General features: G+C 43.2%; 2 protein-coding genes across 2 annotated transcripts in view; both read left to right on the top strand.

The window, feature by feature from the left end:
• The first annotated feature begins 505 nt into the window (after nt 1–505).
• Nucleotides 506–8,627, top strand: LOC138953592 (uncharacterized). The gene is made up of 9 exons (XM_070325445.1): nt 506–1,165; nt 2,573–2,618; nt 3,118–3,276; nt 3,817–3,872; nt 4,203–4,340; nt 5,959–6,127; nt 6,572–6,682; nt 7,716–7,934; nt 8,351–8,627. The coding sequence occupies exons 1-9, from the start codon at nt 879–881 to the stop codon at nt 8,573–8,575; spliced, it is 1,410 nt and encodes a 469-aa protein (XP_070181546.1). The 5' UTR covers nt 506–878; the 3' UTR covers nt 8,576–8,627.
• A 7,672-nt stretch (nt 8,628–16,299) lies between these two features.
• Nucleotides 16,300–17,500, top strand: part of LOC138953587 (uncharacterized) — a 10,965-nt gene continuing 9,764 nt past the window's right edge. Inside the window, exons 1-2 of the mRNA XM_070325440.1 lie at nt 16,300–16,601; nt 16,830–16,975. Of these exons, the coding sequence (XP_070181541.1) occupies nt 16,426–16,601; nt 16,830–16,975 (322 nt within the window). The 5' untranslated portion in view covers nt 16,300–16,425. The remainder of the gene's footprint in view (nt 16,602–16,829; nt 16,976–17,500) is intronic.

Below are 17,500 nucleotides of genomic sequence, written 5' to 3'. Positions count from 1 at the left end.
ATAAATTGACAGCTTGTTACACAAACATTCTTTAATCATAAAAGAATTCTTTTTTCATCAAGACAAGATCAGTACAATTCGAAGTTGTGAAAGTTTGAAAAAAAAAAATCCCGGAAGCAGGGTCACGCAAGGGTCGTAGCAGATGACGGTTTATCAGTGCATATCGCCGTTCCTCTCAACAGTCAAAAGCCATCGCTAGAGTTCTTGTGAACCACAGCCGTTTGTTTCGTGCTTAAAAACGTGCTATTCGTAAATAAGCTCACATCGAGTCGCATTCAAATGACTAACTGACGACTACATTGTGAAAAAGGGAAACTGGATCACACGGGTTCACGATGGCTCAGGGGTAAAATAAACCACGCAAAAATAAATTCTTTGAAAATTGCTCGCTCTTTACGAAGGCCACCTAGGATGTTCCCGTTTGGTGAGCGTTCAAATGGAAGGGTGTTTGTACTGTGTGTAAAAGCCTGACCGTATCTGTGATGGTTTACGGGAGGCTCACTGTGCCTTTAAACGACAAGAACGGAACAATAAAGACATTCTGACATAATGATCCAAGTGAACTTGCATCTACTCATTGCATGTTTCTAGAACAAATACTTGTACCACAGGTTCCAGTTTCATTTTCCCCCTTGAGAAACCTGAAACCATGGATGACCTTCAAGGCCTTAGAACGAGTTTGTATTGTTCATTTGTGATAAGCACTCTTGTTCCAATAAAACAGAGGACATTTTATATTTTAAAGATAAGAACGAGACAACGATATTTTGAAGGTCATTGTCCGTATAAGTGCGCTTACTACTTACTAAATGCGAAAGTATTTTTTTTAACAAAGTTCTCGACGTCTTCTGCTCTTTTATTCTATAGTTTGGCTTTTAATGTTCAGCGGCTGCTTCTTGACTATCATTGAAGAACACAAAACTTGTAGAATGTGGACAACATCCGAAGGATTACTGGTTGCATTATGTTGTTGGGGTCTCGCACAATGTTCTCATGTAAACAAGGGATCGATAAGTTCCGTTGATCTCGGTGGGCGGGTCTGCGCGGGAGTTGACTGCGACCTTGCTGAGACGCAGAAAAACGGTCATAATGACGTCGACCCGTCATGGCGTAATGCCACTGATGACGTCATTCGTAAAATTCGTATGAGCAATATCAACATCAGGTGAGTCAAACACACCATACGCCCAAACCGGAAAAAAACACTATTTGCTATGTTTCAAATTTTCAAGGGTCTCATTTTACTGTCTTTCTTTCTTCGGCTTACAAACGTATTTGCTCTACCTTTTAGTGTGTTTTGTTGGCGGAGTTTTGATGGCGTACAGAAAGAGCATGTTAGACTGGGTAACGGCCACAATTATTTTTGAATAATGTAATTCATAATATTGTGACATGTGCTGGAACAAAAATGTGTTGAGAAATAAAAGCATTTAAGGTTTCAAAATGCATGATTGTCCCGTACAGAAGTAAAAGCGAGGATTCGCTCGCTACAGTAAGAAAAAAAATCGGTGTTATCCTAGCGCTTCCAAATATAAAGACTTCCAATTTGACAGCATGACTTAGTACGGTATATAGTGTATTTATTTTGTCCAAAACACACAATATCCTTTCAACGCTTCGTATGGCTGTGGACACGTTTAGGCGCCGTGCTTATGAACTGAGTATTCATTGAGTGCCACGCATCATATTTTTGTGCTTTTGATGTTCAAAACTGAACATTTATGGTGGGTGTCTATAGGTATACACAGTCTTGTTTTGCAATGTATGGGTGCTTGCATTGGTTTCAAAACTCTATGTGCACTAAACTTGGTCACTCAATCGAAAATTGATCGCTTGAAATATGCACGGTTATGGTACTTTTGATCACTCAAAAGCAAATGTCCTTCATTTCAACAAATCGGAGCAGTAATTGCTATAGATATTGATACAAGCGGTCATTGTGATGTATTTCAATCATTTTTGAGTCACTTGAGAAAAAGTGACTCTATGTAATCGGTCAGTGTTAGTCCGTCCGGCCGGCCGGCCGTCCGGCCGGCCGTCCGGCCGGCCGTCCGTAGACACCACCTTAACGTTGGACTTTTCTCGGAAACTATCAAAGCGATCGGGCTCATATTTTGTTTAGTCGTGACCTCCAATGACCTCTACACTTTAACGATGGTTTCGTTGACCTTTGACCTTTTTCAAGGTCACAGGTCAGCGTCAAAGGAAAAATTAGACATTTTATATCTTTGACAAAGTTCATCGGATGTGATTGAAACTTTGTAGGATTATTCTTTACATCAAAGTATTTACATCTGTAGCCTTTTACGAACGTTATCAGAAAAACAAGGGAGATAACTAGCCTTTTCTGTTCGGCAACACACAACTTAACGTTGGGCTTTTCTCGGAAACTATAAAAGTGACCGGGCTCAAATTTTATGTGAACGTGACTCATTGTGTTGTGAATAGCAATTTCTTCCTGTCCATCTGATGCCTCATATAATATTCAGAACTGCGAAAGTGACTCGATCGAGCGTTTGCTCTTCTTGTTTAAATGAATTTGATCTGATTTTATTTTATGTTATTTATTCAGTGTTACACTGGGTCCTGGTATTAACACAGATGACGTCACGCTGCAGGTAATTGTATTTTTTAATTATTTACAGTGAATGAATTGTAAGAGAATAAAATAATGTCAGACCCGACACAGGAAGTTTAGCAATCATGCAATATCCATTCCGAATAACTGATTAATGACTCGTTTCTTTAATACTTTATTTTTTGACATTTATTTTTTGTTTGACTTCGCGGCAAATACTTTTATATCATTTTAATTTCACTTCTTTTTGTTAATTTCATTAGGGTTTTATTCCTTCAAATCGTCTTCACAAGGAAAGCCGTCAGTATTTTTAGAAATAAACAACTAAACCACTGCTTGTATTATTTTACTTAATTTTTGATTTGTTCAATTACTTACTTAATCGTTTATTTATTTACTTACTCATCAATTCATTCATTCATTTAGTCTATTCGTTTATTCGTCATGTAATTCATCATGCTTTTTTTTTTTGCTTTATTTTTTTTTTACTTATTCGAGTACTTATTTATTCACTAACATATGTATTTATGTATTTTCAGATTACCCAGACGAGAAAATCTTTTCCTTTTGGAACAGCAGTGAATGCTAAAACATACAACAACGCCAGTTATGCAAAGTATAAAGATTTCATAGGTCAACATTTTAACTGGGCTGTTCCTGAAAACTGTCTGAAATGGTACTATGTGGAGGCTGAACGGGTGAGTTGTATGTGCAGTCTAGTTAGTAGTTTTCCGTGGTGAATTCGATAGAGCGCAGTACGGAAAGTTGAACATGTCGCTTGCACCATTGCAGTGCCAGAACAAACACAGTGGAAACAAATTACAGTTCTGCATAACTAGATGCAGCACAACAGACACAGGTGCAAGAATGTTCAGTGTAGGCCTACTGTATAACAGATTCGCACAATGCCATACCGCCTCAGATAATGTATTGCTGTTAGCTGTACATGACTGTATCGTACAGCCTGTTTTACATTTTATAAAATAAAGATGAATCTTACAACAGCAAAACGATTTTGTTTCACGCGCACTCTTAAACATATTTTACAATGACTAGGATGTCTTGTAGAAGAAAAACCGCATCAGTATGCCATATTGCAAATTTTATTTGGTTTTTGTCAGTCTCTAACTCATAGTGAGTTTAACACGAAACAAACGCGCCAATGAACGACCGTGCACTCATACATAGAGGCTTGGGCCTTTTATTGTTTTTAACCCTCAGTTACCCTAAATTGGCAGGGCCAGAAGAACTACCAAGATGCCTTGGACATGATTCGTGGTCTGAGGAATCAGGGGTATGTGTGTGTGTGTGCGTGTGTATGTGTGTGTGTGCGTGCGTGCGTGCGTGCTGCACGTGTGTGTGTGTGTGTGTGTGTGTGTGTGTGTGTGTGTGTGTGTGTATACGCGCGTGTGTGTGTGTATACGCACGTGTGTATGTGTGCGTGCGTGCGTGCGTGTGTGTGTGTGTGAGTGTGTACGTGTGTCTGTATGTCTGTCTATCTGTCTGTCTGTCTGTATGTACGTCTGTTTGAGGATGTGTGACAATGCCTCTGTGTCTGTCTGTCTGTCTGTCTGTTTATCTCAATCAACTGCTCTGCATTTTAAACGATTTGTTGTTCACACAGAATAAAGGTGAGAGGTCACAACCTGATATGGCCCAAGCAGAAATACGTACAAGACTGGGTCCAGGCATTGTCGGGAGACGAGCTACGTCAGGTGGTGCAACATCACATTGAGGAAACCATGAACATTACGCACGGACTGTGAGTTGTTGTTGTTGCTGTTAATGCTGATGTTGTTGTTTTATTTTTTATTTTTTTATTTTATTTTTTTAAAATTTTATTCAATTAATAAAACACAATATAACAAACATGGTAACTGTATTTTCTGTTTGCATACATACTCTCTCATTTACATGCGGTTCAGAAAAACTTTTACATTATACAAAAGGACTAAAAATAGTCATACGTGAAAGAAATATACGTGTCAACATGTGTAGCATCAAAATGATCATATGTCATCATATATTGATCTTTTTAAAAACAATATTCGCATCATAATGTATGGCTGTCTTTACCTTATATCAAAGAAAATAAACAATAATTTGTTTTTAATTAATAAAACTTCAGACTAACGAAATCTCAAAACAACATGATTTCCAAAAATAATTTCCAGTGTTAATCGTGAATCGGTTTTTTTAAAAATGCTTACACACATCTTTGCGATTATAATAATGTGATTAATCTTCTTCATATTTTTGCTGTTACTTTTTATACCAAAAAGCACATCTGTAACATTCAACCTAATTCTTTCTCCAATGTTTACTAAAATGTACATTTCATATTTCCAAAACCTGAGCACTGTTGGGCATTCAAAGAAAAAATGCTCCAATACATCAAGTTCATCCTTACAATATGTACAGTTTTTATCAGCCTTCACTTTCATTTTACACAATAAAATATTAGTTGGATAAATGTTTTGCAATATTTTCCAATGCAGTACACGTAATCGAACTTCACTAGTGACAGTGGCTGCTAAGTTCCAATTCTTTTCGTCAATTTCAAATCCTAATTTTCTTCTCCAAAATCCTTCTGAACAGGGTGGGCTGTATTGTTTTCCTACCAGAATCTTTCGAATTTCTTTTACTGATTTAACTTTTTTTCCACAAAAGGTCGGAATGTCACAGACTGAAAAAATTACATCGTTTATATCGACATTTCTTAAAAGGAGATGTACAGCTGTTCGAACAATATTGTACTCAAGCAATCTATTTGCAGTGTAGCCAGTTCTTTCACACACTTCTTCATAGGAAGCAAAACGTCCATTCTCACACACATCGCTCACATACATTATGTTGTTGTTAGTGGTGGTGGTATTGGTGTTGTTTTTGTTACGTTGTAGCGCTGTTGTTGTCGCCGTTGCTGTTGGTGTTGTCGTCGTAGGTGTTGTTGTTGTTGTTGTTGTTGTTGTTGTTGTTGCTGCTTTCTGATCTTTAGAATATTCCAATGACGGGCGCATAACATGTTTACTTGCTTGTTTCAACTTTTCACTGTACAATAAAAGGAACTTATCTCGGTTTCCCCGGCCCTTCCCTCTTCACTCTCTTTCTCTCTCCCCCATCCCACTCGCCACCGCAACCACCTCCCCTACCCCACCCCCAATTGGAATTCTATTCTTGTTAATATTGTCAGAAAAACATGTTAGCAAGGCGATGGGTGTCCATGAATTTAAAGCTACAGTGATTTAGTAAATACTCTCAATCTGTGTTTAATTCCTTTTGTTTCCCTGACTGACAATTGCGCAATATCTGACAGCTCCTGGTCTTGTTTTCCTTGTCATTATATCCTTGATTTAGATGTATTCTCTTTTGTTTCAACACAGTGTGGAACACTGGGATGTTATCAACGAGAACCTGCACGGCACGTGGTACCAGGACCGTCTGCACGACCAAGGCTACAGCATAGACATTTACCGTCTGGCGCACAACACTGACCCCACTGTGGAACTTTTTCTCAACGACTACGACGTTGTCTCGGGCGACGACACTGAGGTTAGTTGATTACGATTTGGAGAGACTCTCGAAATGGCTAACATTCATTAGACATTGGTCGTACTTTTGGGCGCAGGGTAAGCTACATATTTTCTCTAATGCCCATAACAGTGGTTCTGTTTAAGACAGCTTCCCGAAATTCCATACCTTTGTCAAGAAAATATTAATGCAGTCTGGCCGAAAACGCGGAAAGCAAAACAAACACACACACACACACACACACACGCATACGCATACACACACGCACGCACGCACGCACGCACACACACACACACACACACATACACACACACACACACACACACACACACACACACACACACACACACACACATTCTTTCAACTCGAAAAAATCCACAAGTAGTTCAAATGAATGTTTATTAGCGTTTTACTTGTCAGAAAAAATTCCTTTTCACAATTTTATTTTTCTTACTCTTATCAAAGCGTTACCTTGAGGAGGCTCGCACATACAAGGCGGCCAACGTGGGTCTGTACGGTATGGGGACACAGTGCCACTTTCATGATGAACTTCAACCTAACCCTGACCTCATCAAGGTGCGTGGTGTGTAACAAAAGTTCTCAGCCTTGCCTCAGATAGGTGGGGAGACATTAATTAAAGAAATAATGTACACATATATGAGTCTTTTAGAAAATCACAGTTGTTATGTGGTGGCTATCTAAAAAAAACAAAAAAGAAGCTTTGACTTTATTGATTATGAACATGAAATACCCTCTACATCTGCCTCCAAATGGAGAACACAGGGGGGCGCGTAATCATTTCTTTCTGTCAACCGAAAGGTCCAAAACAAAATCTCTTATAACCACTCGTGAAAAATTGGTGAAAATGTACGTGGAGGGTGCCTCTTCGTATTAAACGTCGGACATAAATGTCCTTTGTGTATAAATGATTTCAAGTAACTGGATCACACATAATGATTTCCGCGTATTGAGCATTTCTAGCAGAAAACGTGCATATTATTTTATCTTTAAAATGAGAAACTGTCGTATCTTTCGCAATAACTAATATGACTTTGCACGTTAATCACTACAGCATATATCATAATAGCTTCCAGGATGTTTACCTGTCATCCTACTTGGTTGGTTGGTTGGTTACAGGTAAAATGATTTATTGAAATATTTTGTCGAATACGATGCCACATACATGTAATTATAGCATTGGAGCATACCGACTGGTCGGCAAGTGATATTGTCTGAATGAAATTAATTTTGTACTTGCGGAAAGCTAAGATACCTCTGCAAATTTGGAAGATGTGGAACACGTACTGTAATAAACTCTTTAATGACAAACGACACCAATTAAACAAACGAAGACGTCTCCCAAAGACAGTCTCTTCCAAAGTGAAATCTCTGACGTAAAAAGCGAAACAAAGTTCGAGAAGACGTCATAAGGCGAATGACGGTGACACGTTAACATTCTGTCACTTCTTCTGCGTGTCTCCTCGGAACTGACTGAGAATTTCGAGAACGAAGTTTTTCTCGGTGACTTTGACATATTAGCATAAATAAAATACTCGAACAATCAGCGCCAGACTGTGCACGTAACGGTATCGTATGTCATTAACTGTAGGAGCGACTGGACCTGCTGTCCCAAGCCGGGGTCCACATCTGGGTGACGGAGCTGGACGTGGGGGCGGTGGACGAGAACACAAGGGCAGACTACTACGACAGGGCGCTGAGGTCACTGTACGGCCACCCTGCAGTGGACGGCATCTTGTTCTGGGGATTCTGGGACGAGAGACACTGGCGCGGAGAAAAGGCGTCACTTGCTACTGGTGACAAGATAACGGTATGGAATGCGTATAATGATTTGACCTTTTAATCGTCCAAAAGATGCTGTAATGTCTGTAAGAGCACGTAGCTTGTTTTGTTGTGCTCAATTGATATAACTACGAGTGTGCACATAAGCTCCTACTCTAATGTGAATTCATTATGTGAGGCAGAGTTGGTCGCATTGCAATGCAATACATGAGAAGATATATAAACTTAGATATCAATTATTATTGTCATATCAGACACCACAGAGAATCAATCTTTAATCAATTTCATCATTATCTCTTTATTATTTTTTTGTACTACTTTAGTACTAAATAAATGTTGTTTGTTTTTTTCTATGGACACACGTAGGCCTACATTCCAAACTAACCTTCTTTACAAATTTATCCTGAAAGTGTATCAACTGATTATTATTCCTGGACTCCCCAGCTGAACGCCGCGGGGCGCCTGGTGTTTGACCTGCTTGAAAACCAGTGGATGACACACGAAACTCACACGTTGTCCGCGTCACGTGGCAACTTCACTGTGCGTGGTTTCCATGGTGACTACGAGCTGCACGTGATCTACGGTAACCAGGAACGCAGAGACCTCACACAGGTCTTCACGCTTCTTCCCGGTGTTGATACAAGTGTCCGGGTTGATTTTACTGTCTGATAAGTTTGCACCTTGTTTTCTATTGATGAATAAAGCCTTTTCAGCAACATTAGACAGTATCTGGCAACTGAGAAAGAAGAGGAATTCGGGGGGGGGGGGGGGCTGGAGAGGAGAGAGAGAGAGAGAGAGAGAGAGAGAGAGAGAGAGAGACAAAACAGAGAGAAAAACAGAGAGAGAAAAACAGAGAGAGAGAGAGACAGAGACAGACAGACAGACAGACAGAGAGAGAGAGAGAGACAGACAGACAGACAGAGAGAGAGAGAGAGAGAGAGAGAGAGATAGAAAGAGAGAAACAGAGGTAACAAGTTACAGAGACAGAGAGAAAGAGAGAGAGAAGGACACAAAAGACAGAGAGCGCGAGAGAGACAGACAGACAGACATAATAAGAAAGATAGACAGAGAAAAACAGAGGGAAAGAGCTACACAGACAGAGAGACATGCAGAGACAGAGACATAGAAAACCACACAGAAAGACAGAACAACTGACCGACCGACACACACTTCTTTTGGAGAGCTGTGAAAGTGTTTTGACAAGGCTGTGAGAAGCATACCAGCGTGTATTTCCACGATGAGGGGTTTGCGTCAGAGCTTCATGAACATTGCCAGTGTGAGATAAAACACATTTTATCCAAGAAGAAGTCATGTATGTCTACACAATTCTTTGATCTGAGGATTCCTTCAATGCTACATGTCTAAATGGTGTTTTGAACCAAAATAATATCGCGGTACAATGAACACGGCGAGATATGTACGATACCTCGTCTTCAGCAACATGAATTCAATGACGCACAGTTAATGGACAAAAAGCAATGCAGACCATATTTAGTGATGTATACAGAATAAACAAGAAATTCCTCCGAGGTAGGAAAAACACCCCCGTTGTCAAAGGGAAATAACCATTCTCACTGCCACCAACTGAGAAGGTTATTTCCCTTTGACCATTAATATGTCCCTCTATAAGTCCTTGTAGAATCTTAATCCACCAATAACTCCCTAACCGTGTGTTTGACTGGTCCCAATTTTTGTAAGGACCGTCTCAGGAATGTATAGAACCTGTTCACCAAGTTTGGTGAAGATCGGTCCGTTCATTCTTGAGATCTATATGCGAACACAAACAAACAAACAAACAAACAAACACATCGACCGAATCCTATACACACCCCTATACCGGGGGTGTAACAACGTCACGTGTGTCCACTTAGTAATGTTGTTTTTGTTGACAGTCTCCGAACATTGATGAAAAAGCAATCAAATTTTCCACCTCAACAAAGCTGCTGACTGCCGTTTTGGTTTGTCATGTACCTCCATGGGGTTTCTTGAATAACATCCTTTGCCTTGCCTTGCCTTGACTATCATCATTAGTCTTAAATGGCAAATGAGTGTAGCAGCCACTTCAGCAAGAAGAGCATCGACTTCATGGCTATCATCATTGTCGCAGTCATTGTTGTCGCCATCATTGCGGCAATCGTTGATTGAGATGTCAGTATCAACATTACCAACATCATCGTCGTCACAACAGATGTCTACATCATCATCATCGTCATCAGCACCATCTCCGCCATCGTCATCATCATCGTCATCGACTTTGTCCGGCGTTACGCACACAAACTGCGCCGTTCACCGAGACACGGCAAAGAGACGGCCACACTCCTCATCTTCCCCTCCCATCACCATCCCAGGCCCACCAGCCTCGCAAAACCTCGCCCCCGCCACCTAGACGACCACCTTCCTCTCCAGCCCTTGAACATCATCGTAGTCCGCCACGACGACCTCGTTTACAGCTGCTGTGCCGACGTCAGCGGCGGCATCAGGGTCCCCCACAGGCATGACAAAGACTGGGAGTCCACCTCGTCGCAGCCCTATGACGAGGTCGTCGGTTTCGTTCAACTCGTAGTATGACAGGATGAACACGTCACGGGGTTGGAGCGGAGGGGGACTCGCGTGAAGGGGTCGTCCTGAAACTGAGGAAAAACACCACAGTCAGTCAAATGTGTATTTTTTATGTTATGTGCTATTTTTTTTTCAATCCTCCCCCTTCTCTCTCTCTCTCTCTCTCTCTCTCTCTCTCTCTCTCTCTCTCTCTCTCTCTCTCTCTCTCTCTCTCTCTCTCTCTCTCTCTCTCTCTCTCTCTCTCAGCCTTAAATCTATATCCTTGTAAAATAAAGTTCAGTCTCAAAAAGTAGGCATACCCTTTCTTCTTGTTCTGTCCATTTTCTGTCAATCTGTGATTGTTTAACTGTCTATCTGTGACTGACTCTGTGCGTCTATCTGTGCATTTCTGTCTAGTCCTGTCTGTCTCTTTCTATCTTGCCCACACACACACACACATACACACACACACACACACACACACGCACGCACGCGCGCGCGCGTACACACAAAACCGCACACACACACATACAAACTAACCCTATTATACCGCTCAACCGCCGTCCCAAACCCAACACACCAGGACACCATCCCCCCAACCCTATCCTGCCTCCCCCTCCCTCCCTCCAACCTACCCACCACCCCAAACCACTACAAAACCCCAACCCAAACACACCTGCAACACCGACATGAAGGTCCTCTCTCAACATCCTCGAAAGGTCAAGTCCGCACTGGAGACAGTCCCGCGGTTTCACCCCCGCGTCATGCCCCGTCCCCCGGTGGTACAGGTAGATACAGGCTGGTCCGTCGCAGGGCGGGGGGGGGGGGGGGGCAGGTGGGCGCCATGTAGTCATGGATGAATCTATTCCTGAATCTCCGGGAGAGCTGCACCTGACGCGTGATGGAGGGGGGAGAGCGGAGGGGTTGGGTCAGGAGGATTTGGGTCAGCAGTGCCGGTCTGTTGTTGTGTTCCACGCTGGTCGCCCACAGGTGGAGGTCCGGGATTTTCTGGTACAAGGCGTTGATGAAAGCTTCGAAAAATCTACCAGAACAAAGCACACACATAAGTTTTAGGAGGGCAGTTGTCAAGGAGGGCAACTGTATTAGGGGGCAGTTGTAAAGTAGACAGCTGTCAGAGAGCAGTATTCCGGGGGGAGGAGGGTGGGGGTGGGAGAAGTGGGTGTGGGCTAGGAGGGATAAACCTTCAGCTGTTGCCACTATCAAGATTCGGTAACGTAAACTCGCTGGCCATTTCTGTCCAAACCGGGGTTTCTTTCAAAGCATCTTCAGCACAAAGCAACATGTATGTGTGTGTTATTGCTATGAAAACGTTTTTGGTTTCTATGGGGGACAGGAATATTCTGATACAGTGTGTTGATGACAGCTCCAAAGCAAGTGCCAAATAGGCACTACAAGAACTTATTCAACGCCAATTGCTCGAAGCACAAGGAATACAGCTTGATAATGCGGCAATCACTGACCCAAAGTTACATGCAGACAGCTTGCCGTTTTGTACGCCACTTTTGTCTGAGAATATCAATACAATTTTGTTTCAACCAACGGCTGACCATACCAAACTATAAATGTCAGCCCTACTTGATCCAATCCCGTTGCCAGTCCTTTGAAAACAAGAAACAGGTATTGACAAGGATCATACTGGAGAGGGAAAAAAAGGAAAAATACAAACCCTTGGTAAACCGTTTCGTCGACGATGACATAGAGCCTGCGTCCCTTGAGATTTAGAAATTAGCTATCTTCGCCAATGTGCTCACAGCGGCCTCACATTCCTGCTTCCCTCCGAGCCGGAAATCAAACTGGTGTAAATGTAACCGTTGCGCATCTGCTGGTCCAACTGTTAGCTGGATCTGATGCACGAGGCTGTGACACGCTGCTAGGGCGTTGTCACACGTGGTGATCACCTGCACGTGTAATCGGCGACGAAGCCAGATGAAGGCTTTGATGATGAGCATCTGTGTTTTACCGACGCCGGGAGAACCGACAAGGAGAGCGAGGGGTTTCGATCTGTCTTGCACGGCCAGTTGTTGAGAGGTCAGCATGATTTGGGTGAAACGGTCCCCTGTCTCGGAAACCCCCTCCCCCTCAGTTCTGATGACGTCCATAGACAGTCTTCACGGAGCAGAAGACCTGGACTGTTGTTGCCGGGCCGCTAAATCTGCAAACATTTGCATCCGGGTACGTCACCAATGATCTGTCTAGGCCGCGTAAAGGGGGATATGTGCATCCTTCCTTGTAAACAAATACAACATCTGCATACTGTCTGCTTTTTGTGCAGAGTGGGAATGCTTGGTTGCATTAAATTCGTAAATGACAACCTTATCCAAGTCTGTGCTAATGTGCGTAATTGCGTGAAGGGTAAGAATGTCAATGTGACGAGTTGGTTAGGGGCAGATTATACCTGCGCAGAGTCAGCGGCACAGACGACGCACTGCAGATGATCCCAGCCCGCTACACGTTGCGTAAAAAGATAACAGGCCAAGTACTCGTCATAATCCGTATCGCAGCATCAATAATATGCAGTGCGTCGTCTGTGCCGCTGACTCTGCGCAGGTATATTCTGCCCATTAGCGCTGAAGCGAGTGATGTCTGTATTTTCCTATTGTTTGCTCTGATAATTATTTTCCCGTGGCCAGTTCATCAAAAAGGCTGTATACATACCGCGCTAAAAGCTCAAGGTAGCTGACATGGACGTGACGATGCCCCCGCTACACATCCTTGCTTGCCACCACTGCGTCAGCTGTTGAATGATGTCATCAGTGACGTCATGAGGGTTTGCGATGTCTGACAGTTGGTCTGACGTCACACACAGAGGAATGGGGTCCTCGTTTCCCTGTATTTCCAGACTCTTCCGAAGGTCCTGTAATTTTATGTGTCAGAGTAAGCACACACACACACACACACACACACACACACACACACACACACACACACACACACACACACACAGGGAGGAGAGTACGAGAGAGAGAGATATGAAGGTGTTATATGTAGCTAACACTACAAAACTGTGTGAGCAGATCTCTATCTTTCTCCCTGCCTCTATGTCTCTGTTTTTGTCTGTCTGTCTGTCTGTCTGTCTGTCTGTCTGTCTGTCTGTCTGTCTGTCTGTCTGTGTCTGTGTCTGTCAGTCTGTCTCTCTCTCTATATATATATGTATATATTTTTTACACAATCCCGTAGACATCCGAAAAGATTGGTTTGTTTGTTTTAAACACAGTGACAAGAAGCATAGATAAGTCGAAAAATAAAATTACAACAAAAGAGTTACCTGTTCAAGCTGAGGACAGTTGTCAAGAACCTGTCTGAGTTGAGCCGAGGAAACGTTTGGCAGCATCAGCGTCTTCGCAGTCCTTGGTGGCCTCTGCAAATCGGACATCACGTGAGTCAACACTACTCCTGATTTCTCCAGCTGTTTAACCGCCTACTCTCTTTACCACCTGATCCTGCTGCTGCTGTTCCGTCAGAGACAACGAGGAAAACTTGGAACCGACGGATTTAATCTCGCATGCGAGGATTCCATAATGTCTGTGAACGATCAGAACGTCGAAGTCTCCCCTGTGTTGGTTTTGCTTCTTCAGGTCGACGGGCCTGGGCAGCGTTCTCGCAGCCGCGGCGTAACAGGGTTCGTTGACGTAGTCTTCGAACCGGAGGTTGGAGAGAACAAACATGGGCTCCTTCTGCACCTCTGACAACTTACGAAGACAGTGAAAGACTCTCTGCTGTGTCTGGTCCTCAATCATATCGCTCTCCTGCAAGGCTGGGGGAGCGCCGCGAGGAGCGTTGGTCATTGGGGGCTTGGACACCTTGACATCTTCCCCTCCCAACCGGACAACGTCGTGATCAGTCCGGTACATGAAGACCGGGGGGACGAAATAAGTCCTCTCCCGCCACCTGGGGTACCACTCGTCCACTCTGTCCCGCCAGAAGATTCTGTCGGGGTGGGCTGGGGATGCGGGCGGAGGTGGCCCTGCGGTTTGTGTTCCCTGAAAGGAGGGTGTCACAACTTCATAAAGCCTCAGAATGTTTCAGAATGGTAAGTACGTGGGTGGCCGAGTGGTAACGCACTTGCGAGAGGTTGCGAGTTCGACCCTGGGTCAGGGCGTTAGCAATTTTCTCTCCCCTTTCCTAACCTAGGTGTTGGGTTCAAGTGCTAGTCTTTCGGATGAGACGAAAAACCGAGGTCCCTTCGTGTACACTACATTGGGGTGTGCACGTTAAAGATCCCACGATTGACAAAAAGGGTCTTTCCTGGCAAAATTGTATAGGCATAGATAAAAATGTCCACCAAAATACCCGTGTGACTTGGAATAATAGGCCGTGAAAAGTAGGATATGCGCCGAAATGGCTGCGATCTGCTGGCCGATGTGAATGCGTGACGTATTGTGTAAAAAAAAATTCCATCTCACACGGCATAAATAAATCCCTGCGCCTTGAATATGTGCGCGATATAAATTGCATAAATATTTTTTATTTTATAAATAAATCCCTGCGCTTAAAACTGTACCCACGGAATACGCGCGATATAAGCCTCATATTGATTGATTGATTGACTGAGTACGTTAAAACGCCGTCTGCTGGTGTTGTCAGTTATTTGATCATGTATACATTCACTCATTCATTCAGTCAGTCAGTTAGTCAGCCAGAGCTTCAGAAATCGTGATGGTGTGTTGATCAGTACATTACAATGTCTGCTAGTGTTGCCACTCAGTCAGACAATCAGTCATCAAGAGTTAATGCTGTTTGGGGGTATGTTGGTCTGTATATTAAAAATACTATCCACTGATTCCATGTAAACAGTATTGTAAACCACAAGAAATGTGTCCAGGCTATTACATGGCATAAGTGCATCCTTTCATTTTCACACATATCGTTTATTAAGTTATTATTATGTGAACAGCTGCAGCACACAGGGTTTTCATAAACGTTGCACAACTTCCCGGTCGAGGGTCCGCCGTTTCTGAGGAACACAGAAACAAGTTATGTGCGTCGGTCTGCGCCTGCTACTGTGCTCTGAAACTGACAAACTTCCCTGGTGCAGAATGCAAGCTATTTTTGCACATTGCTTTCTGTGTGAACCACTGGATAGGAAATTGTGTAATGTAACAAGCATCCTTCTGCTCGCATACCTATCAGAGCCTGGAGTGAACGTGAGTGTGTGTGTGTGTGTGTGAGTGTGTGTGTGTGTGTGTGTGTGTGTGTGTGTGTGAGTGTGTGTGTGTGTGTGTGTTAGTGTGTGTGTGTGTGTGTGTGTGACTTTTTTGAGAAAATTTGTCCGCAAGTAATCGTGTATATTTAGTTTTGTTTTTATGAAAAATGAATTGTTTTAACTGCTCATAGTTAATCATCTCACCCCAAAGAGATTCAGATGAACACACACACACACACACACACACACACACACACACACACACACACACACACACTCACACACACTCAGACGCTCACCCACACACGCAGGTAGGTAAGCACGCGCACGCACGCGCACTATTTGACTTTATGAAAAAAAGGGTCAGTATTCATAAACGGTAATTGAGTGTGAGTCAATTCATGTGGAATGTAGATTTGTTTAGATAAACGTTTCTAGTAAAATATCTGAGTAACACAAACATCCATAACTACCAAACAAAACAGGTCGAACAAGATAAGCAAACTCGTTCACAGCAGTAGCAACAACAAAACAGTTTTGAGGACAAACGCATAGGTGCTCAAACCAAGGGCTAAAACCTGGAGACGAAATCTCTTTCGACCTCTCCCTTTATTTAGGAATTAGGTCAACCCTCTCATTGACCCACCCCCCACACCCACACACTCGCACTACTTCTAGTCCCAGTGTTTTGCTGTAGGCTTTGTGCTTCAGACGTGTGTAATTTCGTATACTCACGAGAGTGTGTCAGTTTTTTTCTCCTCGACGTTGTACATGATACTGAACGACATATTTTCCGAAAGAGTGACGGTTCGCTATAATGTTGGTAACATTATTCATAGCAGTGTTTTTCCGGATGTGCATAATGTATGCATACGGAGAACTACTGAAGAATGGGGGATTCGAAGCTGAAGGTGATTGGCAATGTTTTGCTCCGCACTGTGAACTGGTCACCAATAAACACACTGGTCAGCATGCCATGAAAATTTCAAACAGGTGGGGCTGTTGTTGTCGTCGTTATTGGTGGTGGTGGTGGTGATGCAGTTGTTGTTGTTGTTGTTGTTGTTGTTGTTGTTGTTTATGTAGTAGTGGTGGTGATGGTAAACATTTCGACGGATCTATACAATACAATAATACTTTATTTTCTCAATGTGAGAAATGTATGTAGTGGCTAAATAACAAGACAACGATATAATTTACAACTCACATATCTAAATACTTCAGAACCCACTTCTTCCAAGGAGCGTCTCAGTTCATCCACGTGGAGCCGAGTAAGACTTACGCAGTGAGCGGCTACATCAAGCTCCTCAATGACCAGCCCGAGCATCACAGTCAAATGGTCACCATGGCCGTCGAATTTACTTATTCTAGTAAGTGCATCTGCTGCCCGAATGTGCATCTTTCCTTTCATTTATGTAAAAGATGCATTGCTTCCCTTGTAGACTGTCACCACCGCACCACAGCTCTCCTCAGGCTTTTCCTTCTCCTTCTTGTCGTTCGCTGTTAGATCGTCAGTCCGGACTGCAGGGCGAAACGTACTGTCCTCTACAAGTCCTCTCTGCCTCTGGGGCCGTATATCTTCTTTTGTAGCGCTGCCTCAGGCTTTTACATTGGATAGCTACACCTTTCCACTTGGACACATACCAACAATGTGCATCCTGTCTGCTTCCTGTAAGCTGAAGCTAGTTCCCTCCCCCTTATGTCCGTGTGGCAAGAATCAGACAGCAGAGCACATCCTGCAGGCTTGTCCATACCACAGTGCTCTGAGGGACACCATCTGGCCAGAGGAGACAGCGCTACAAAAGAAGCTATACGGCCCCAGAGAGGACTTGGAGAGGACAGCACGTTTCACCCTGAAGTCCGGACTGACAATCTAACAGCGAACGACAACAAGT

Source organism: Littorina saxatilis, linkage group LG17, assembly GCF_037325665.1.
Source record: "Littorina saxatilis isolate snail1 linkage group LG17, US_GU_Lsax_2.0, whole genome shotgun sequence".
Lineage (NCBI taxonomy): Eukaryota > Metazoa > Mollusca > Gastropoda > Littorinimorpha > Littorinidae > Littorina > Littorina saxatilis.
This window is presented reverse-complemented; position numbering and strand designations above follow the sequence as displayed.

What these genes read in the sequence shown, in the direction of transcription:
- LOC138953592 (XM_070325445.1), top strand. Translation starts at nt 879, where the DNA reads ATGTTCAGCGGCTGCTTCTTGACTATCATTGAAGAACACAAAACTTGT. An exon ending in CGTGGTCTGAGGAATCAGGG is followed by an intron (nt 3,873 to 4,202) that starts GTATGTGTGTGT and finishes TTGTTCACACAG; the next exon opens with AATAAAGGTGAGAGGTCACA. An exon ending in CTAACCCTGACCTCATCAAG is followed by an intron (nt 6,683 to 7,715) that starts GTGCGTGGTGTG and finishes CATTAACTGTAG; the next exon opens with GAGCGACTGGACCTGCTGTC.